The sequence below is a fragment of the Cavia porcellus genome, unplaced genomic scaffold (genome assembly GCF_034190915.1).
Source record: "Cavia porcellus strain 051 isolate PalLab524CR breed Dunkin Hartley unplaced genomic scaffold, mCavPor4.1 scaffold_5, whole genome shotgun sequence".
Classification (NCBI taxonomy): domain Eukaryota; kingdom Metazoa; phylum Chordata; class Mammalia; order Rodentia; family Caviidae; genus Cavia; species Cavia porcellus.
The window spans coordinates 24409285-24431197 of NW_026947488.1; the positions used below are offsets into that span (position 1 = coordinate 24409285).

The following is a 21913-nucleotide window of genomic DNA, read 5'->3' on the forward strand; positions in this document are numbered from 1 at the left end:
AGTTCAGAGACCCTGATTTTATTCTGTGGCTGCTGAAGCAATTAGTAAAAAAGACTGACTCAGCCAGGCGTGGTGGTTCACGCCTATAATCCCAGTACTCGGGAGGCTGAGGCAGGAGGATCATTGTGAGTTTGAAACCAGCCTGGGCTACAAAGTGAGCTCAAGGCCAGCCTGAACTGCATAGCGAGACCCTGTCTCAAAAAGACAAAAAAAAAAAAAAAAAAAAAAGACTTACTCCTTTCTGCTTCATGATGTCAGAGCCACAACTCAACTTTTTAAAAGAACTATATCTTTTGTTTTTTTGTATCGGTACCAAGGATTGAACTTACAACTGCCTGTTTGCAAGGCAGGCGCTTATGCTGCTGAGCTAAATCCCCAGCCCCTAAAAGAATTATATCCCTTACATAGTTCCCCAGGGGTAGTTAGAGTCAGTTAACCATCACCCTAGTAATGCTTAGGTGTCCATTGGAAATGAAGATGTTCACCTCAAGCAATGTGCTGTCTATAGATTCTTTGGTGGTGGTTCTGCAGCTTTGAGTAAAGTCTTAAAGCGAAGAGCCTTAAACATGAAATCTTGAGAAACTTCGTAGACTGGGGCGTTGCTGATCTGTGCCTTTTCAGTGTCTCTACAGGCAGACGTTCCAGGCATTCTCTGAGATGCTCCAGAGTTTCGTGGTAAAAGACCCACATTTGGAAAAATTTGATGCCATTTTTAAGGTAAACAAAATTTCAGGGAAGAAGGGGAAGCTATTTCTAGTCATTGGTGAGAGTGGAAGAAGAAAATGTGGAAGGATTAAGTTGCAGGAGGCAATTAAAACAGCTGAGAGTATCATCTATAGGCTCTGAGTCAGAGACTTTAGGCTCACATCCTGACTGCTATGCATTCGTCACAAGTCTTTCTGCTATAAAATCTGCATGGACCTGTGCCTGTAATCCCAGCCATTGGGAGGCTGAGGCAGGAGACAGTGAGTTCAAGGCCAGAGTAACCTACATTATGAAACTTTGTCTCAAAAAATAAATTAAGAGCAGTCCACTGTTCCCATGAGTTAGCCGAGGCCATGCTAGTTCCCATAAGCCATGCAAACCAGGCAGGGCCCAGAAAGAGAGATGCCAGATTGCCTTTCCCGTGAGTCAACTGGCATGGGCTGAGAATCGAGCCATCCCCCCAACCCTCTTCTATGCCTCCCCCATCAATTGGCTGTTTTGTAGGACAGGCTGAGTTGATAGAAACCAAGGTACAAAAACAACTAAATGCTGGTATTGTTTGATTGACTTTGCATTAGTCAGTAGTCTAAGCATGTATTAGGAGAATGACAGAATGCAATATGGCAAATGCATTCCTTCTGTCTTATTTTTGAAATCCAACATTATTTTCACTTTTTCTGTCCTGATTTATTGTATTGTTTTATTTGGTGCTCGGTTTTGATTGGTTTTATTCTGTTTTGTCTTATTCCTTGTGTTATGTCTGAGGAAATGAACAACTATTGTGAAGATAACAAGATATATTATGGCAGCCATTGTTGATGATCTGTTGTCCTGTTTTGAAGTTATGTATCACTTCCACTGTTTTGTTTTGATTAGCTTTATTCTGTTTTGTATTGTTGGGTTTTATTTTTCTTAAAATAGAAATTAATTAAGAAAATAAAATCTGCATGGAATGTGCTTTCTTAGAGTCTTATGTCTTCAGCTTTAGTTGGAGATACTAATTACTCTTAGTATTAAATAAATGGCCTCCAATAAATAGATCAAATGATTGCATTATTATTCTTTACATTATTATTCCCTTCTGCATAGTACTTTGGTTTCAGTCAGCTGAGCCTAAGGCACACACCTGTAATACCAGCCAGCACTCTGGAAGTCAGACTGCAAATTGTGAGTCCATCTTGGGCAATTTAAGTCTCAAAATTTTAAAAAGCAGGGGCTGGGGCATAAGCTCCTACCTTGCAAGCAGGCAGTCGTGAGTTCGATCCCTGGTACTGATAAAAAGGAGAAAGACCCCCAAAAAATTTTTTTTTAAAAGGGGGATGCAATGTAGCTCAGTGTGAAGGCCCTGGATTCAATCCCCAGTACCACAAAAAAGAAGGTGAAAGGGGAAGGAAAAGGGAAGAGGAAGAAGGGGAGGAGGAAAGGTTTTAGTGAGTGACTAGGGAATAACCCTTATGAGTTAATAAACAGGCAGCTTCCTGCCAAGTTGGACTCAGAGGTCACAAATGACTTTCTGCCCCCAACTGTAGCTATTACAGTTTATGCCCTTCCCTCAACAGGGATTTGCTCCTTGGCATGCATTCTTTATAGCTCCAGCACATTGCTTTTTTGCCTCCCCAACCACCCTGCCCAGGTACTGGGGATTGAACTCAGGACCTTTGCATAGACTGACTTGCATCCCCAGCTTTTTTTTTTTTTAACGTTTGAAACATGGTCTTGACAAATTACCAGGTGGTCTAAGCGGGGCTTGAACTTTTTATCTCCTGACTCTTCCTCCCCAAGTGCTGGAATTACAGGCATGTATTACTGTGTCTGGCTTCGTGCACCTTTCAAAGATGAAGATATACCAGAAAGGGATAACCCTTTGAGCTGTTATTAACCATATGCTCTGAAGTATGGCTTGGATATCCTGCCTATAACGAACCTTGGCATTATTTATCATTCCTTTTCCATTTGTACATTAACACCCAGCTAGCCTGGGTGTCTCTCCTTCATCCATGTTGTACTTTATACTGTCCGGGCTTGACAGCTTACTTCCAGCCATTTCTTCCACCTGAGAAGCTACCTGCTTCATAAGCTTCTCCTTATGGGTGTCATGTTTTCTGTGAGTCTGTCTAATTGTTGAGGGAGATATAGTTTCTCCATCCCCAAGTTCTCTTTTTTTCAGACAGGATTTCACTATGCAGTTTAGTCTGGCCTTCAAGTCACCGTATAGCCCAGGCTGGCCTCAAACTTGCAGCAGTCTTCGTGCCTCAACCTCCAGGGGTGCTGGGATTACAGGTGTACACCACAACACCTGGCCCAAAAGTTCTTTAAAAGCACATCATTTTCTTTTTTTCAAAGCAGATTTGAAAGGGTTAAAAACATACAGAAGAATATAATAATTAAACAATTGAAATGAAGGGACGGGGGCTTAGCTCAGCAGTGTAAGTGCCTGCTTGGCAAAGCGAGGTCGTGAGTTCAATCCCCAGTACGGAAAAAAAAAAGAAAATAAATGTAGAAAATCAGCCTTGGTGGAATACAGACCTCCTGGCCACCTAGGTAAGTGGTGGCGAACCTATCGCACGCGTGTTGCAGCTGCCTCTGTATTACCAGCAGCGAGAGCTCTGAAAGGATCACCATCCCTGGCTTAGGTCCTTGGGTCTTGCTTGTCTTCCTACCAATTTCATCTCCAATTCAACTGGTTTACCATTTAGGGAGATATTTTCAGTCATGGAAGTAATCTGGATCTTCTCTCCTTAGATTTTCTTTCACAGAAAACATAAAGGTGTTACCCCAAGTCTTCCTGGTAAACCATGTAGCCTCCCTATGTTTTGCAGCACGTGTGTCCCTCGTTACAGTCGGTCAAAGACCACGAGCGGGAATGGGCCACAACCAGCATGGCCCAAGTTCTGAAGTGCTTATCCAGACATCTCTGCCTGAAGGTGAGCAGCCCTTTGGTGGCTGAGGAAGAAGGATCTAGAGCCGACCTTCCACTGTCACTGCCCTTCCTGTTTATGAACCCCTGCCTGGCTCTGGGTTTTCTCCATGCTCATGTAGTATCACAACATCTACATTATTTCTGTATCTGTCTCCAAAAAGTGAGCATCCTGGGGACAGGTATTGTGTTTATTAATCTATCCCCCTTGCTTAGCATAGAGTTGGAACATAATAATGCAGTAAACGTTTTTGAATGGATGAATGAGTAAGTTTAATCTGAAAATGTCTGAGGGCCAGCAGTGGCCTAGTGTCTGTGCAAGTTGGGTTTGAGAAACACAGTTCAGATAAATCAAGTAAAGCAGTTTATTTCCCAGCATGGTGCTGTGGTGCTTCCTTTTTTAAAACCTCACATTTCTCTCAGGCTCTTAACTTCTTAGTTGTTCCCAATCCTCTCCCACAACTTCTTAAAAGAATTCCTCAAAACTGAGATCTTTTTTCCTGTGTTCATTCCTTTTCTCCTTCTTTCCCTTCCCTGAGCAGATCTTCTAGCCACTGGTACTTCTGTTCTCCATTGACCATTTCTCCCTGCTAAGCAATAACGCTGGAAAGTGAAGGAGAAGTCGGTGAGCTCGGGATGCCGAACCTTGGTGTCAAAGTTTTCCTCAGAGAATTTGTTCTTCATACCGATGTTCTAAGTCACATTTAAAAGCATTCTATTAGCTTTCTTATTTCTTACATTGAAAATATATCCACGCAAATTCAGCCCTCAGACTATGTTATTCTCACTACCACCTTTTTTTTTTTTTTTGAGACCAGGTCTCACTATGCAGTTCAGCCTGGCCTTGAACTCAGGGCAATCCTCCTGCCTCACTGAGATTACAGGTGTGCACCACAATGCCTGGCTCGGTTCTCTTTTTTCCTTTTTAATGAAGGAAAACAAGTAACTTCTAACCATCACTGACTCCCCTACTATTTTTTTAAAATAGGTTCTCACTATATAGATCATTATGGCCTTGAACTCACTTATATAAGCCAGGCTGACCTTGAATTTACAGTGATCCTCCTGCTTCACCCTTCCAAGTAGTAGGAAGTACAGGTGTGTACTACCATGCTTAGCTTCCCCTACTACACTGATAACAGCAATACATTATTCTTCCTAAACCTCTAAGTTTAGCTACAATTAAAGAAGAGTTTCATATAACTCCCTCTGTTCCTGGAGTTCTTCCTTTGCATTTTCTTTCCTAGAGAAAGTTGCTAATATAAGAGTTCTTAACCTGGTACCATTGGGATGCATGAACATTTGGAAGTTGTGTTCAGAATTTTGTGTGCTGCAGTCTTCTGGATTTTACTGAAGAATGTCCAGAGCTTTCCTTACAATGAGTTATAATTTTTAAAGAGAATAAAGCCAAGCAAAATAAAACAGAATAAAGCCAATCAATACAAAACAGTGAAAGAAATACAGGACTTCAAAACAAGATAATAGGAAGTCAACAATGACTACCATAATATATCTTGTTATCTTCAAAATAGCTGCCCATACCATCAGATGTAATAAAATCAAACAAAACAAAACAAAATGATATAGGACTTTAAAACAAAATAATAGGGAATTAACAATGGCTACCGTCTTCAGAAGGAGATCCCTCATAGTTGCTATATTGTATATTGTTATCCTCTAAATAGATGCTCAGACTATCGGCTTTAGGCCTGCAAAGTCAGCCAAACAATACAGGCATTAATTTTGTTTTTTTTACTTCAGTAGCTATATCATCTCAGCCTGTGTTTCTCCGAATCAGCCAGTTGCTTGAGATGGGGGTGCTGGTGGCCTTGGCACTTCCTGCCTGCCACCCGGCATTCTGGCTGGTTCTCAGGGAGGGGTTGGCCCAGCCTGTGACTACTTCTGGTTCGCAGGAAGGGTTAGCTTTCTTCTTGGTTCTCTTCCTGGGATGCATGGCTGCAGCAGGCTCACAGGGAAGGGTTGGCCTGGCCCCGATTATAATTTATTTACAATTAAAATCTATTCAGTTTAAGTGTACAGTTCATTGAGTTTTGGTACATTTCTCTGGGTCCCTGTTCTCAAATTCTCAAAAGAACCCAAAATACAATATTAAAAGGCCGGACATAGTGGTGCATACCTGTACTCCCAGCTACTCAGGAGGCTGAGGTAAGCAGATCGAAAATTTGAGGCCAGGCTGGACAATATAGGCAACCTAGTGAGAACCTGTCTCTCAAAAAGCAAAAAAATCAACACACACATGTATATGTATGTATGTAAAGATTTAAAGGAGTACTTAGTAATCAGCTGAGGAACATAATTCTCTTGTCTATACCAGCTGGGTATGATGGCCCACATGTGTAACCCTGGCACTTGGGAAGCTGAGGCAGGAGGATTTCAACAAGCTCAAGGCCACACTGAACTATTTGGTGATATCCAATTACCATTAGAATATAAGGTCTTGTAAAAAAAAAAAATATATATATATATATATAAGGTTTTGTGTGTCTCTCTACACTCAGTAACACACTACTTGCTGGCCACTTGTCTTGTCGCAAGTCCTTTGTACTTAGAGCTTCCTCTGTCTGGAATGACCTTCCTCAGCTCCTCACATGGCTAGCCCTTCTTCCTTTTCTAGTGCTCAATCCAAACGTCTCCACCTCAAAAAGGCTTTTGCTACCCAAAAAAATATGCCCTTGCTGTGTGGCTTATCACTATTTTTCCCTCCCAGGACTTCTTAGGGCTGGAGATTTTTGCTTTATTAATTTACTAGCTGCTTTCCTCTAATAGAATGTAAATGACACTAGTAATAATGTTTATATTATTCATCAGAGTCCTCAGTGCCTTGCACAAAATCTACCACATGCTTCATGCTCAATTAATAAATGTTAGTGAGCTGAAGTCTCTTCCCTGCTGAAAATTCTCTAATGGCTTCCCATCCCACCCAGAAGAAAGCCTCAGAACCATGTAATGTTCTTTAAGTTGCCACACTGTTCTGTCCCCTTCTCTGTCTAGCTCCTGTTTTTTTGTTGTTTACTTTGTCCCAGCCTCCTGGCCTATTGTTGTCCCCCAAGAACACCAAACTTTCCCCTTCTCAGTGCCTGCTTCCCCATCCCTGTGCTGCTCTTCTCCCAGAACCCGCAGGCTCAGTCCCCATTCTAAGGTAACAATTCCTGTCCCTTTTCATCATCCCTTCATCATAATATTTATCACTATTTGACACATAATACATTTTAGTTGTTTCTTTTGCTTATTTAATGCTTCCTCAATTAGATTATTACTTCCTTGAGTAGAGATGTTCTTTTTTTGTTCACTGCTTCTATGTCCAGTGCCAATCAATTTGCAACAAATTAAACACATTATAAAGCTTTGCATGTTTCTGTACTTACTCTAAAAAGGCCATAGATGCTGGTGTTCACATTATTTCTGTGTCTTGTTTCTGAAAAACACAGAAGAAATTTCTTTCTGCCTCAGTCTAAGGAAAATCTGTGCTGCTTTATATGGCTCTTATGGACCATGGTAATCATGCACAGGACATTGTGTGCACCTCTGTTAGCAAAAGAAAGTTCAGAGCCCCACCCTGTGGCTTACCTTGAACAAATGGTAATGTACATTCTGCATGCTAACAAAATTCTTAATTGATCATTTCTGCCTTAGTTTTGTTGGTTTATCTATTTGTGAGATTTTGGTTTTTTTTCGTATTAAGAAAGTATCTTGCTGTAGGCCCAGGCTGGCCTTAAATTTGGATTTCTCCTGTTTCAGCCTCTAAGAATACATTTATAGAGTGGCTGTACTATCATTCCTTTTACCATTATTGATTGATTACTTTCAAAGAGTGTTTTATAAAAAATAATGCTAGAGAGGATGGGGATTTAGCTCAGCGGCATAAGTGTCTGCCTTGCAAGCAGGCAGTCATGAGTTTGATCCCTGGTACCGATAAAAATGAAAAAGACCAAAAAAATAAATAAATAATAATAATGCTAGAATGAACTTTTTGTGTTTTGTTTTGTTTTGTTTTGTTTGAGACAGGATCTCATCATGTAGTCCAGGCTGGCCTTGAACTTATATGTAACCCAGGCTGGTCTCAAACTCACAGTAATCCTCCTGCCTCAGTCTCCTGAAAGCTAGGATTGCAGGCCTACACCACCACACCTGGTTTGGAATAATGCATATAGCCTTTTCATTTTCAGGTTTTTCACTTAAGGTACAGTTGCCATATGTAATGCTGTCTGCTAGATACATTGTACCTATACATGTTAAATACTAGCTTTTTAAAGATCTAAGGGCTTAATGTGACTGTACTGCTCTTGAGTTCAAAGTAAAAGTGTCTACCTGTCAACACCTCAATTTAAGACACTAAATGTACTTACATTCTGAAAGCGTTTTTTCTTTTTCCTTTTTAATCAGCTTCCACTGCAATTCCAAAGCCTTGGACATCTGGTAGCTCTGATGGCACTGCTGTGTGGAGACCCACTGAAAGAGGTGGCTGAAGAGGCTGCAGAAGGCACACGCTACCTGCTGCATGTCACCCTGAGGCTGAAGTGTAAGACACTGCTGAAGGCAATGGGGTTCTGAGTCAGTTGTCTAGTATAACACAAGCTCCGGCTCTCTCTCCGGCTCTCCTTGCGCCCTCCTTCTCTCCATCGAAGTACTAACCAGTTCCCACCCTGCTTCGCTTCCAAGATCAGAGGAGATCAGGCCTCTTCAGAGTGGTATGCTGTAGACATGCCCTTCATCTCTGTGATCTAGAAAGACTTTTCACAGTAGCTCATAAAGAGGAAAGTACACAAGCCAGGCATGGTGGGGCATGCCTAGAATTTTTCAGTGCTCTGACAAAGACCACAAATTCAAGTTCTGCCTGGGCAATTTAATGAGACCCTGTCTCAAAATACAGAAGGCTAGGGATAGAGTTCAGTGTGAAGGCTCTGGGTTCAGTCCCTACCACCACCACTACAAAAAAGTGAGAAACAAAAACAACAAACTAACAAACAAAAAACACATCTAGTTTCATTCAGAAAAGTCCTCTCTGAAGGTATCACTAATTAGCTATGTGACCAGTGAGTACATCAGGCTGAGGGAACAGAATGAGTAAGGGCTTCAGCAGGTATGAGCTTGCCGAGTTAGAAAACTGAGGTCAAGGACCAAATCTGACTTCCCCAGCTAGAAGAGAGTTTAGAAGATACCCAACCTTGTACCCCCAGTGTGTGAATCTCATTTACTCCAGCCCCACCTCGGGCTTGCTCAGCCTACAGATAAGGAAGCTCTGAGCTTCCCAGCAGCAATCCCATCTTTGGACAGCTCTGAATATGAGAAATACATACCAAGATTCATAGCCAGAAATACAGCTGGTTATGGATTCAACAAATATTGACCCTTTGTCGTAGAGATGTATCACTAAAAAGACTGACAAGATTACTTCCTCAAGGAATGAAATAGTTTCCAGTTGGAGAGATAATAGCCTAGTCTAAGGGCTGAAAGATTTTGAACAGAGAAGTTTCCAGGAATAAGAGGACACACTAAACATGAGAGAAGGGGCTGGAGATTTAGCTCAGCAGCATAAGCGCCTGCCTTGCAAGTAGGCAGTCGTGAGTTCAATCCCGGTACCGATAAAAAGAAAAAAAAAAAAAAAAACTTGGGAGACAGAATTTTGATAAAATAGAAAAGGTTTATTCAAAGCCAGCTCAAAAGATATGAGTCTCAGGGGCTGGGGATTTAGCTCAGCGGCATAAGCACCTGCCTTGCAAGCAGGCAGTCGTGAGTTCGATTCCCGGTAATGATGAAAAGGAAAAAGAAAAAAAAAAAAAAAAAGATATGAGTCTCTTGCTGTCTGCAGCCTGTATCTTCCAGTGGTCAGGGATGTGAAGGGCTTTTATTGTGAGGAAGATGAGGAAGGAGTCTTCTTTAGACTGTGCCTTGGGCAAACTGTGCAGGCCAAGGAAGAGAGACAAGGCAATTCCCCTTGTCAGGAAGCCCCACTCCACAACTAGAAGACTGGCTGAGTTGATAGCCACTGAGGTACAAAAACAACTACAGGGCTGGTGATCCAGCTCAGTGGCATAGTGCCTGCCTGGTAAGCACAAGGTTGTGAGTTCAAGTCACAACTACATGTTTGTATTGTTTGATTGACTCAGCAGACCTAAGGTCAGTAGTCCGAGCACCTATTAGGAGGGTAACAGTGTGCAATATAGTAAATATAGGGGATTTTCTTCTGTCTTGTTTTTGAAAATCAGTATTGTTCTCACTGTTTTGTTCTGTTTTGATTGGTTTTATTCTGTTTTATTTTATTTGATTTTATCATATTGGTATGGACAACTATTTTGAAGATAACAAAATACATTATGGTAGCCATTGCTGATTTCCTGTTATCCTGTTTTGAAGTTCTGTGCCACTTTCACTGTTTTGATTGTCTTTATTCTGTTTTATTTTGTTAAGTTTCTCTCTTTAAAACATTTTTAAAAATAGATCTTTGGACCATTCTCTGTGCCCCTTGTCCTTCATCAAAATGAAACTTAACCTAACCCTAACCCTAACCTATGCCCTAACCTCCTAGGGTTAGCATCTGCACACGTCATTTCAGGCAGTACTTCTCAAGCTTTTTTATATAAGCTCAAGTGAGGAGTGGATATTTGTAGAGGCTTCCCTTTAAAATGCCAAAGGAATGTGTTGTTAGACTGGAGGAAAAAAACAGGAAGAGAGACAGCTCTATTGAAAACATTTTTTTTCACTAAAAGACAGACAGATGATAGCACTACCCAAGTGCTAACAGGCTCTATAAACACAAAATGACTGAAGATATCTGATAACAGAATTATCACATTTTTGTCAGAATTTAAGCTTCATAGAGAGCTTAATTTCCTCAGTGAGCTCTGCTCTTCAGGAAAGTTCTTTTTTCTGTCCTTCCCTTTGTATATATTGTTCTATGATAAAGGAAAAACAAATCAGCCATCAGATTAACCCATGTGTCCTCTCCCAGGCACTTTTAATTAAAATCTTGGAATCCATTATGACCTGGCGATCAACCAGACTTGTAAAATCAAAAAGAATGAAATAAGCCAGAAAGTAACAACTGCTCATACTTTGTTCTTAGATGCCACTCAGGACAAAACAAACCATCAGAGCTTGAGAAGAGGGTTGAAAAAGTGCTGTGAAATTCTAGAGCACCACGATATTAAGCAGTTTTACCGTGATCCTTTCAAAATTGCTCAGGTAATCAAAATGGCTAGAAACATAAAATCAACTTTAAATGTTGGTAAGGGTGAAGCACCCAGAAATCTCAATTTGTTTGTTTATGAAAATGGAAAATGGAAAAAAATCACTTTATGAAAATGGAAAATGGAAAAAAATCACTTTGGAGAATGTTCTGGTGGTTTCTTAAAAATTAAACATATTAGATTGCCTGGGAATGTGCTCCCTACACATTCAAGTTTGGAGACAAAGTACCATGTTTATGACACACATATGCCTGACCCTTTAGTTATTAGGACAACCTGCCAGTTAGACCTGTATCACAATTTGGGGTCGTCCTGGAACCAAAAAGATGTCACAGGGAAAGCAGATTCTTAGTCACAAGGAACCGCGCCTTGTGATGCTCCTTGGTCCTTTGTGCCCTTGATGAAAGAATTCAAGACACGTAGGCAACCCTGCAGAAGTATGGGTAGAAATGGTTGTAACATTGATATAAAGAGGTGAGAAGGGAGGCAGTGCCACCAAAGGTGTCCACTTCCAGTGGAAGTCTGGATATCTTTTTATGGCACACAAGAGTTACTCTGGGGGTAACTGAGGTAATAGGGGCTAAGGCAATAGGTTTATCAATAGTTTTCTTAGAAGTTATTTTGGAATTGCAAAATGTCTTTTCAGATGATCAGTGTTCCCTCAGGGGTCTTAATTATAGAAGAAATTTTCCAAAGATGAATTCTTAAAACAGCAAGTCCAGCGCAAGTTTGGGAATATCATTGGACTGTAGACTCTGATAACCAGGAATGCCATATGCCTTGTTCTAGAGACAGAGGCCCTGAGTCTGGGTTTGAGACTCAATACATGGTTGTAAATTTCAGTTTTTGTTTCTTTACTTAACTACAGCTGGCACAGCATGCTGCTTTAAACTCCTGGTTTGTTCCTCAAGCCCTAACACTAAACACCTGTGCTCTTAATTTGCTGCCTAGTTCAACCTGCCAAGAGGCCTGTGTCACTATATGGCTTTGTCTTCAGGCTAGTTCTGCTGTCCCTGAGTGCCAGCTGCTTACAAATGTAAACTCATATCACCAACAGGAGCTATAAGAAAGAGTAGTTGAGTCATGAGCCACACATTTTTAAATTAATGTAGTTATTTTTTTACTTAACGAATACTTACATGTCTACTGGTACCATGCACATGAGAGACTAGGGAAAAGGAAAACCTACAAATCGTATGTCTATAGGATCAAAGGTATCGGGCAATTTAATCTCTCAGCACAGCTCCAGTTTCCTCATCTGTGAAATAGATTAGAATAACTCGGTTTTGCAAAGGTTAAATGAGATATCATGTGGAAAATGGTTTACTTAATGCCTGTCACAGAGTAAGCCCCCATACATTGCACCTATTATAATCATGTGAACTACTTTATACAGTCCCAGATGCAACAAGAAGTAGAATAACACACTTTTAATATGTTATCGCCTCATAAGGCATTTTAGTGATGCCACATATACTGTGTCTCTTTTATTAGAACCTTTCTCTTACTTCTGTAAACTGTGACTCTTTCTAAAGGCCTCATCATGAAGCTTCTAAAAGTCTGGCAGTAAAAGGCCTTGCCCAACTTTTAACAGTATTTCTAGTTTTCACTTTCTAACAAGATTGAAAAAAGCAACCTTGCACATCTGTACACTTCTCTGATTGCTAAGTTAAAAACTAGTTTTTGCATGGCGTGGTGGCACATAACTGTAATCTCAGCACTCAAGAGTTTGATGCAGGAGGATCACTGCAAGGCCAGCCTGGGCTACATAGTGAGTCCAAGTCCAGCCTGAACCACATAGCAAGACTCCATCTGTTTTTCTCAAAAGAACAAAAAAGTATTAATTTTTGTTCATGGCTCTAATCATAACATATTTCTTAGAAGTTCACTTTTTCTAAATCACTTCAGGTCTTTGAAGGTTTCCTCAACTCAAATGAGCTCTGCCAGTTTGTAATGACTACATTGAACAGCCTAAAAAAGCTGAAACATACTCACAACCAGGAATTAGCTGGAGAATTGCTACTAACATTGGTAAAAAATGCGGAGTCCCGATTTGAGAAGGTACGAACTCAGTGGTCATTGTCTGGTTTTGAAATGCCAGCAAAACCTCTCCACTCCTCCCCCGGTCAGCTGAGAACAGCTACTAACTGGGGACAGGACCGGTGTCTTAATCCCTTTGCTCAGAAACATTTCTCCATTCAATAAGAGTTGATAAAAATACAAACTAAGGGCTGCGTCACAGTTCAGTAGGAGAACACTTGCATAGCATGCACAAAGCACTGGTGCAGAGAACATGGAAGGGAGGAGGGAAGGGGCGGCTCGGCAGGAAGACCCTGGGCTCAGCCCCGAGAGTACTGCAATGAAAGAGTCTGTGAAAAAGCAAGAAAGGAACAGTATAAAGAGCAGGGTGAGATGGAAACGTGCATGATTTGGGTGCTTTCAGGGTCTAAAAAGGCCTACTATGAGAGGTTTAACCAAAGGATTTACTGCTATATATGATACATGTTTATATTAATATGTATCTTTATTAAAATATATTAAATTACATAATATAAACATATTAAAAGTATGGACATATAATATTTTTATGTTTTCCAGAATGGGTTCAGCAATTCAACAATGTTATTCAAGACTCAGAGGCTTTTCTTTTTACTCTTCTATTCATGTGGTTGTAAAGTAGACAGAGCAATTTGAGATCTTATGAACAGAATAGACTAATCAGAAAGAAGTAGGATTTTGACTTTGTTTTCTCCACTCTATTAAAGGAAAAACATCTTTCTCAAAAGACCCCAATAAATCTGTCACTCATGTTTCATTAGCCAGAGTTCAATCGCATGTCTAAGCTTCATCCCAGTTTCTGGCAAGCGGTAGTGATGGCAGCCATTTTCTGTCAGGATGTTGAGAGCTGCCTCTCTGGGAGCTGACAGCTCTACTGAGACCCGAAGCCATGAATCTACTGGAAGAGTAGTCCAAGCAAAGAAATAGGCCAAAGTCCCATGGATCCCGTTTCCGTTACTCGATCTGGTAGTCGTGTCCTAATGAAAGGTAGACGAGGACTCCTCTGCCATAATCAGGCTCAAAGTGAGGAAAAAAAGTTTTACTGCAATACCTTTCTTTGTTTATTATAAAATCAATATGTAATTATTGAGAAAAAATTAGGGAAAAAATGTAATATTCCGTTACTCAAAGATACACCTTTAATGTTTTTTATTTTACAGCCTTCCAAATTTATTTATTTACTTATTGTGGTACTGGTAATTGAGCCCAAGACATATATCATGTAACTGAGCCCCAAGACACACACACACACACACACACACACACACACACACACACACATATATAAAGCAGAACATTCTCATGGGCCATATTCCCAGCACTTTTTTTTATTTTTAGAGAAGTTTTCATTAAATTATTGAATTACCCAAGCTGGGTTTGAATTTATGATCCTCCTGCCTCAGCCTCTCAGAATGCTTAGATTACAGGCATGCACCACCATGTCAGACTCCAAATCTATTTGTGGACATATTTATACATACAGATACACATCTTAAGTAGTTTTGTTTATAAACATTTGGTACTGGGGATTAAGCCCAGATTCTTGTGCATGCTAAGCAAGGAGTCTACCACTGAACTACACCATTTTTAAAAACACTTTTTCAAGTAAAAACATTGTTTAAAAATCACCCCCTAGGATTTTTCAGAAATGGCTACAATATCCTCAGAAATCAGTAATGTCACACAGGATTAAGATTCTAGTAATTTATTTTTTCTCCTCAGGTACCAGAAATTATGGGAGTTATCTGTGCCCAGCTACCCATAATCAGTCAGCCAGGAGTCCGCCAGCAAATCATAAGTACTGTGAGTTTGTTTATCTCCAGACCCAAGTACACAGATATAGTGCTTAGCCACCTTCTGTGTCAACCAATACCATATGACAGGTAACAGAACCTGTACATCCTCTGGATTAAATTGGAGTACATAACCTGAGTTTTGTGGAACAAGGTTGCCCTCAAATATCTAATGAGAGCCAGGCGTGATGGCTCACACCTGTAATCCCAGCACTCAAGAGGCTGAGGCAAGATCACTTCTATTTCGAGGCCAGCCTGGGCTACAAATCCAGTCTGGATTGCAGAGTGAAATCCTGTCTCAAAAAGACAAAAACAAAAACAGCTAAAGAGAGAGGCTGAGGCAGGAGGATCACTGAGAATTTGAGCCCAGTCTGGACTCCCTAGTGAGTTCAGGACTAATTTGGGCCACATGGCAAGACCCTGTCTCAAAAAATAAGCCAAAACAAAAAACTAATGAGACTCAGCCAACCACGGTGGCACACACCTATAATCCCAGCGCTTTGGGAGGCTGAGGCAACAAATCATGAGTTCAAAGCCATGGAATATTGTGAAACCAACTCAAAAAAGCCAAAAATAAATTAATGAGAGTCTTGTGGAGGAGATAAGATACAGATAGATGCTTGGGATCAGAGCATAACACATGAACATAAGGAAATAATACAGCAAATGCACTGTGAAGAACATTCTGTAAAATAATTAGGATTCTTCAAAAAAGTTATGTCATGAGCTGGGGATTTAGCTCAGTGGCATAAGCGCCTGCCTAGAAAGTGTGAGGTTGTGAGTTCAATCCCCAGTACCAAAAGAAAACAAAAAAAAAGTAATGTCATGAGATAAAAATGGTGGTGGGGTACTGTTCTAGATAAAAATAGAGTAAACCAACATAACCCAATGCAGTAAATGACCTTGATTGGATCATGGATTAAACACAAAATCTGTAAAAGAAAATTTAAATATGACCTGATAGATTATTAAGATTATTACGCTAACTTCCTTAGCTGTGAAATGATACTATGATTATACAGATAGATAGTCTTACTGGAAGAAGATAGACACAGAAATTATGTAGGGTAAAATGTCATACTTGCAGAATGGTTTGGCCACAAAATAAGTAAACGAATAAACTGATGCATAAAGAGAAATTATAAGTGATGCATGATGGCTCATGCCTGGAATCCCAGCACTCAAGAAACTGAGGCAAGCAGATTGCTGTGAATTCAAGACCAGCCTAAACTACAGAGTAAGACTGTCTCAAAAAAGTTATAAATGTATGCGCAGAGAAGAGGCAGGAGGATTGCTGTGAGTTCAAGTGCAGCGTGGGCTACATAGTGAGTTCAAGTTCAGCCTGAACTACATAGTGCAACCCTATCTCAAAAAAAATTATAGATGTATTTACTGAGAAGAGTACAGAGACAAACAGAATTTTCAGCTAAGAGATACTCACACTGGCAGGTCCAGGTGAGGCCATGAGTTGCAAGTGACACTTCAGGCGACAGAGCCAGGTCTCTCCCCACCCCCACTTCAACTGGAGCCATATCTCCTTTTATCTGCTTTCTGTGCTGTGATTCTGATCAAGTTTTTTGTTTTTGTTTTTATTTTTTGTCTTTTTTTGAGACAGGGTCTCGGTCTGGCCTTGAACTCACTTTGTAGCCTAGGCTGGTCTCGAACTTGCAATGATCCTCCTGCCTCAGCCTCCCAAGTGCTGGGATTATAGGCATGAGCCACCATGCCCCACGATTCTTATCAATTTTTTTAGCTGACAAAAATATTTTTTCTGCTTTTACCTATCTGAAAACCACTCTTTTACATGAATGTTTTTCATATAATGTCTTGGTGTAGTGCTGCTCTTAACCGTAACATTTTACTACTAAATCAAATAATGGAGGGCTTTCACCCATCCAGCTGTGGATGCTTGTTTAAAAGCTTCTTCCAAAACCCTAAAGATTATCCCAGACCTACTGTATTACCCACAGGATATTAGTTAGAACTCTTTGTGGGGTTTTTAGTTTTTTGTCATTGTTTGTTTGATTTTGGTAGCACTGAGGACTGAAATCGGGACCTTCACACTGAACTACATCTCTAGCCTTTTTTTTGGAAACAGGGTCTCACTATGTGTCTCAGGCTAGGCTCAAATTTGTGATCTTCCTACCTTAGAGTGCTGGGATCACAGGAACCCGCCACACACGGCTTCATTAGAACTCTTAGCTGGGACTAGCAGAGATGGAACATAAGAGCTGTACAGACTTATAGTATCAAACCATCATAAGAGTTGTACAGACTTATAGTACTGCAAAGTCCAAGGGTCTTTCTTTCTTTCTTTTTTTTAATGTCTTTTTGAGACAAGATCTCGCTATGCAATTTAGGCTGGCCTTGGGCTCATTTTGTAGCCCAGGCTGATCTCAAACTTGCAGTGATGCTCCTGCCTCAGCCTCCCAAGTTCTGGGATTACAGGAATGCACCGCCACATGCAGCTTGTCTTCATTTCATTTTATGAGGGTTCTGTCCATTTTTTTATCGTTGGAAGCACTTACACTAATATTAGTAGAGATGACAATAGAAAAGGAGGCTTTTCTTTTAGCTCAGACAATGTGCTAGGCTTGCAATCAGCTCCCACCAAACTACATGGGCCAAATAGGATTATTAAAGATCTAGGGGAAGGGGGCTGGGGGGCTAGCTCAGCGGCATAAGCGCCTGCCTTGCAAGCAGGCAGTCGTGAGTTCGATCCCTGGTACTGATAAAAACGAAAAAGACTAAAAAAAAAAGATCTAGGGGAAGGTGATCCAAAAGGATGATGGACAAACAAAAACCACATCACATCTGCAGAATCAATATCATGAGTGGTGAGACCTTGTCTGTATTTTTAGACTTTATGGATGATTTTTTTTTCACACAGAAATCTGTGAATCATTGGTTTAAAGTCTTTGTGCTTTCCAATTCATATTTATTTGCCAGCACACTTACAAATATGCAACAAGCCAAAAGAATTTTGGAACACTTCTTTTATAATAAATAGCTTATATTTGGTTTTGTGTCAGAAATTAAACTCAGAACCTTGTGCTTGCCAGGCAGGTGCTTATGCAGCTCAGCTATATCCCTGGCCCAATAAATAGCTTTTCAAAGTAATTTATTGCTGGGCCTGGATAGCACATCCCTGTTAATTTATTGCGGGCTATGGGTGGCACATCCTTGTAATCCCAGCATTGAAGAGGCTGAGGCAGGAGAATCACTGCCAATTTGAGGCCAACCTGAGCTACACACTGACTTTAAGGCCACCATGAGCTACACGGCAAGATCCTGTCTCAAAAAAAAAAAAAAAAAAAAAAAAAAAAAAAAAAAAAAAAAACAGACAAACAAAACCCACAAACTAACTTACTACTCTTTCAGGAAATTTAGAGAAAATAACCAAAGGTGAGCAAGCACAGGAATTTCTTAATGACCTCCCATGATGAAGGTTCATATTCTACCATCTCATTATCTTGTTAGTCATAAAGCTTCTCAGCATCCCAAGTTATCTTTCTGGCCTCCCCTTCAGGAGTATTATGACCACCTCCTTTCATTTTATTCAAGTTAGAATTACTAACATAGAGAGTGAAATATTGGGATAGTCTCTAGTTAAACCAATTTTTAAAAGTTAGTCTCATGCAGATAATTGGAAAACCATACTTTCAAAGACATATTCTTGGCTAGGGGTACAGCTCAGTGATATAAGTACCTGCCTGGCAAGTGTGAGGTCATGAGATCAATCCCTGGTACCAAAAAAGAAAAAAGACACGTTCATGCTAGGCATGGTGGTACACATTTGTATTCCCAAGCTGAGACAAAAGGGTTACAAATTGAAGGTCACTGGTGTCTTAGTGACTTTTTTCTTGTTGCTGAGACAAACTGCCTGTCACTCAAATTGGAGAAAGGTTTATTTAGCTGTAAGTGGGCTGGAAAGGTTTCAGTCCATAGTCAGCTGGCTTCAAGGCAGGGTGAAACATAGCAGGGGAGCACAGTTCATGGTGCAGAAGACAGCAAAAAGCAACAAAAGAGAAAAGGGACAAGCCTCTTTCTGTCCCTCACATTGTATGCAGGCCACCCTCCCTAGAGCAGATATGACTCTCACACCCTTAATCCCACCATTGGACCATGAGTCAGTCATAAACTCTAGAGTCAGCCACCTCAAAAGCCCACCCCCCAAAAACAAAACTAAACTAAACAAAATCCCCCTTTGGGGGACATCAGACACAAAGCATAACACTGGGCAATTTAGCGAGACATTGTCTCAAGAAAACAAAACAAAAAACCCTGTCTCTAGCATACAAAGACGCATAAGTAGGTTTTGAAAATAAGAAAGTAGGTTTGACTGCGGTATAATTCAGTGGTAGAATGGTTGCCTAGGATATGAGAGGCGCTGGGTTTGATCCACAGCACACACAAACCAGGCTTAAAAATATAATAATTCCTAGTGTTCTCCCCCTATACTTCTCCGTAGTACTCACTCCCTATAATGAAATCAATAATGGAAAGAAAAATTTCCCTTTATTCCTTTTCCTTCTCCTTTCCTTTCTTCATGATGTCTTTTTTTTTTTTTAAAGCCAGTCAAATTTAGTAGTGGGGGGGGTGGTATACCAACTTTAGTGACGCTAATGTTAATAAGTTCTGATAACTCACTGCCATCGGACCAGCCTCTTCATGATGTCTTACTGTATTGCCCAGATTGACCTTAGCTGTAATGTCATATTTGGAGTCTTTTTGGGGGGGAGGTAGCTGGTACTAGGGATTGAACCCAAGAATTTCATACTGAATTATAGCCCTAGCCTTTTTTTTTTTTTTTTAACTTCTTATTTTTGAGACAGAGTTTACATGAAGTTGCTGAGTTGCCCAGGCTGGGCTCAAATTTGCAGTCCTCCTGCCTCAGTGTCCCAAAGTACTGGGATTACATGCATGCACTACCACACATGGCTTTGAAGCTCTTTAAAAAAAATTTTTTTTTTGAGCCAGGTCTTCCTAAATTACAAAGTAATCCAGGCTAAGAACTTGTTATCTTCCTGCTTCAGCCTCTCAGAGTGCTGGGATTATAGGTATACACTGCCACACCCAACTCATGGTCTTTTTGAGAAACATTACTTTCTTTAAAATCTTTTTTTTTTAAATCTCTTCTAAATAGGATCAAAACTTTATTGTAGGGCTGGGGATTTAGCTCAACAGCATAAGCGCCTGCCTTGTAAGCAGGTGGTCGTGAGTTCGATTCCAGATACCGATTAAAAAAAAAAAAAACAACTTTATTGTAGTGCTTGACCTTAACCAGTATGAGGATCATAGACTGGATTGAACAAGATATGTCTTTGAATGCCTTCTGTCAATCTATCATTGTGCTAGGTCCCAAAGGAATCATGAAAGAGTTAGATATAATCCTCCCTTCAGCAGGAACAGGTAGACATAAATATAGAGAACTAGCCATGGCATGTGCAAGATTGAGGCCACCTCCATAAAGAGAAAGTTTTAAAAAGTGCTATGGAACTCTGGTGAAAGACTTGGTGAAGAAGCAGTAAAAGCTTCACAGAGGAGATGACACCAGAGCTGGAACTCAAAGGGCGCTGATGGGCACAGGAGACTTTGAGGGAAGGGTCTTCTGATTAAAGAAAATGATCCAGGCAAAGGTATAGGTTTGTCTGGCAAAGATAATTAGTATGGGGTGATGAAAGCACAAAGTATGTGGTAGGGAAATTGTAGGACTAGAAAATTAGGTTAGGACCAGTTTGTGAATTTCCCTGAAGTCCATGCCCAGGCCATGGGAACTTGGCTTACTAAAACTTTGACGCCTACTGTTAAGAAATCAAATTAGGATTGGGGTTTTAGCTCAGTGGCACAGCACCTGCTGGGCAAGCCTGAAATCCTGAGTTTGATTCCTGGTACTCCACCCTCAAAAAAAAAAACCCAGAAATTGGATTGATTGTAGATATATTGTGTCTTTTTCTCTGTTACTAGACCAGATGGACCAGACAAGAATTCATCATGTTGTTCTCATTCTCAAATCCTTTTGCCCAGCAATCACGGATACTTCATTTTGGCACAGTCTAGTCTCAAGTTATAAAGGTGGTTAGATTTTAAAGACTGCTAAAGGATAAAATTAAGCACATTCAAAGTGATCCTTTAAAATCTTTTACATTGCCAGTAAAGTTTCCTCTAAGTCTTATTGATATGTATGTCTGAATATATCATGCAAATAGTAAGTACAATGTATAATAAAACTGCATACTACCAGCAGACTTTTCTTTTTTTCTCTTTCTTTTTTTTTTTTTTTTTTTTTTGTCTTTTTGAGATAGGGTCTCACTATACAGTTCAGGTTGGCCTTGAGCTCTCTTTGTAACACAGGCTGGTCTCAAACTCTCCACAATCCTCCTGCCTTAGCCTCTTGAGTGCTGAGATTACAAGCCTATACCACCACATCTGGCTGACTTTTCTAATATTAATAATTATAAATATATGTATCTTTTTGCCAATAGGTATGGTTGGATTTATGTAACTGTATTGCCAATCCCATCCCAATCTCAAGAGTAAGCTCCACAAGAGCAGAATTCTTTTCTTTGTTCATGAATATATCCCCAGAGCCTAGAACAGGGCCTAACACACAATAAACGTTCAGTAAAGATTTACTCAATGAATGAAAAAAAATCAGATTAGTTTGTCTCTATGATGCCCTGAAGAACTGATCAAAGAGGAAAACCTCTTAGAAATTGGATTCCAGATTCTGGGAAAGTTGTGGTCATGATAGGCCCAGGATAAGCCATTCTCCTGACATTTCTTACTCTGGATTTCCAGAAATCTAGCTGCATTGTGGAGAACCCTGAAGATAGACCTGCCCAACACAACCTGGGTACTGTGGAGGTTGCTGAGGAAGCTCCAGAAATGCCACAATGTGCCCAGCCAGGAGAAGATGGCCTATGTGGCTGTTGCTGTAAGCCATGAGTCCTGCCCCTCTAACTGCAGCCTGCCATGCTCCCTTCCAAGGATGACTTCCCCCATCTGGAAAGTGTTATTTTCGGTCCCTCTCAAAATTTGCTCAACACTCATGTATAAATATCACTTATAAATCTATACTCATATGCTCTACCAAGGGATTGACATGAAGGAAGCTAGGAAGCGTTTATTTTTTAGGAAACTCTTAGATGGCTTAATATGTTTAAACATCCTTGCATCTTTAAAAAAAATTATCACCATAGTTAAAGAATAATACAAATCTGTGAAGAAAG

General features: G+C 40.4%; 1 protein-coding gene across 1 annotated transcript in view; it reads left to right on the forward strand.

Annotated features, from left to right (window-relative positions):
* Window positions 1-21913, forward strand: part of Mroh8 (maestro heat like repeat family member 8) — a 61819-nt gene that overhangs the window by 16238 nt on the left and 23668 nt on the right. The window contains exons 7-13 of the mRNA XM_063248381.1: window positions 622-717; window positions 3525-3629; window positions 8027-8162; window positions 10707-10825; window positions 12739-12891; window positions 14611-14771; window positions 21483-21618. Of these exons, the coding sequence (XP_063104451.1) occupies window positions 622-717; window positions 3525-3629; window positions 8027-8162; window positions 10707-10825; window positions 12739-12891; window positions 14611-14771; window positions 21483-21618 (906 nt within the window). The remainder of the gene's footprint in view (window positions 1-621; window positions 718-3524; window positions 3630-8026; window positions 8163-10706; window positions 10826-12738; window positions 12892-14610; window positions 14772-21482; window positions 21619-21913) is intronic.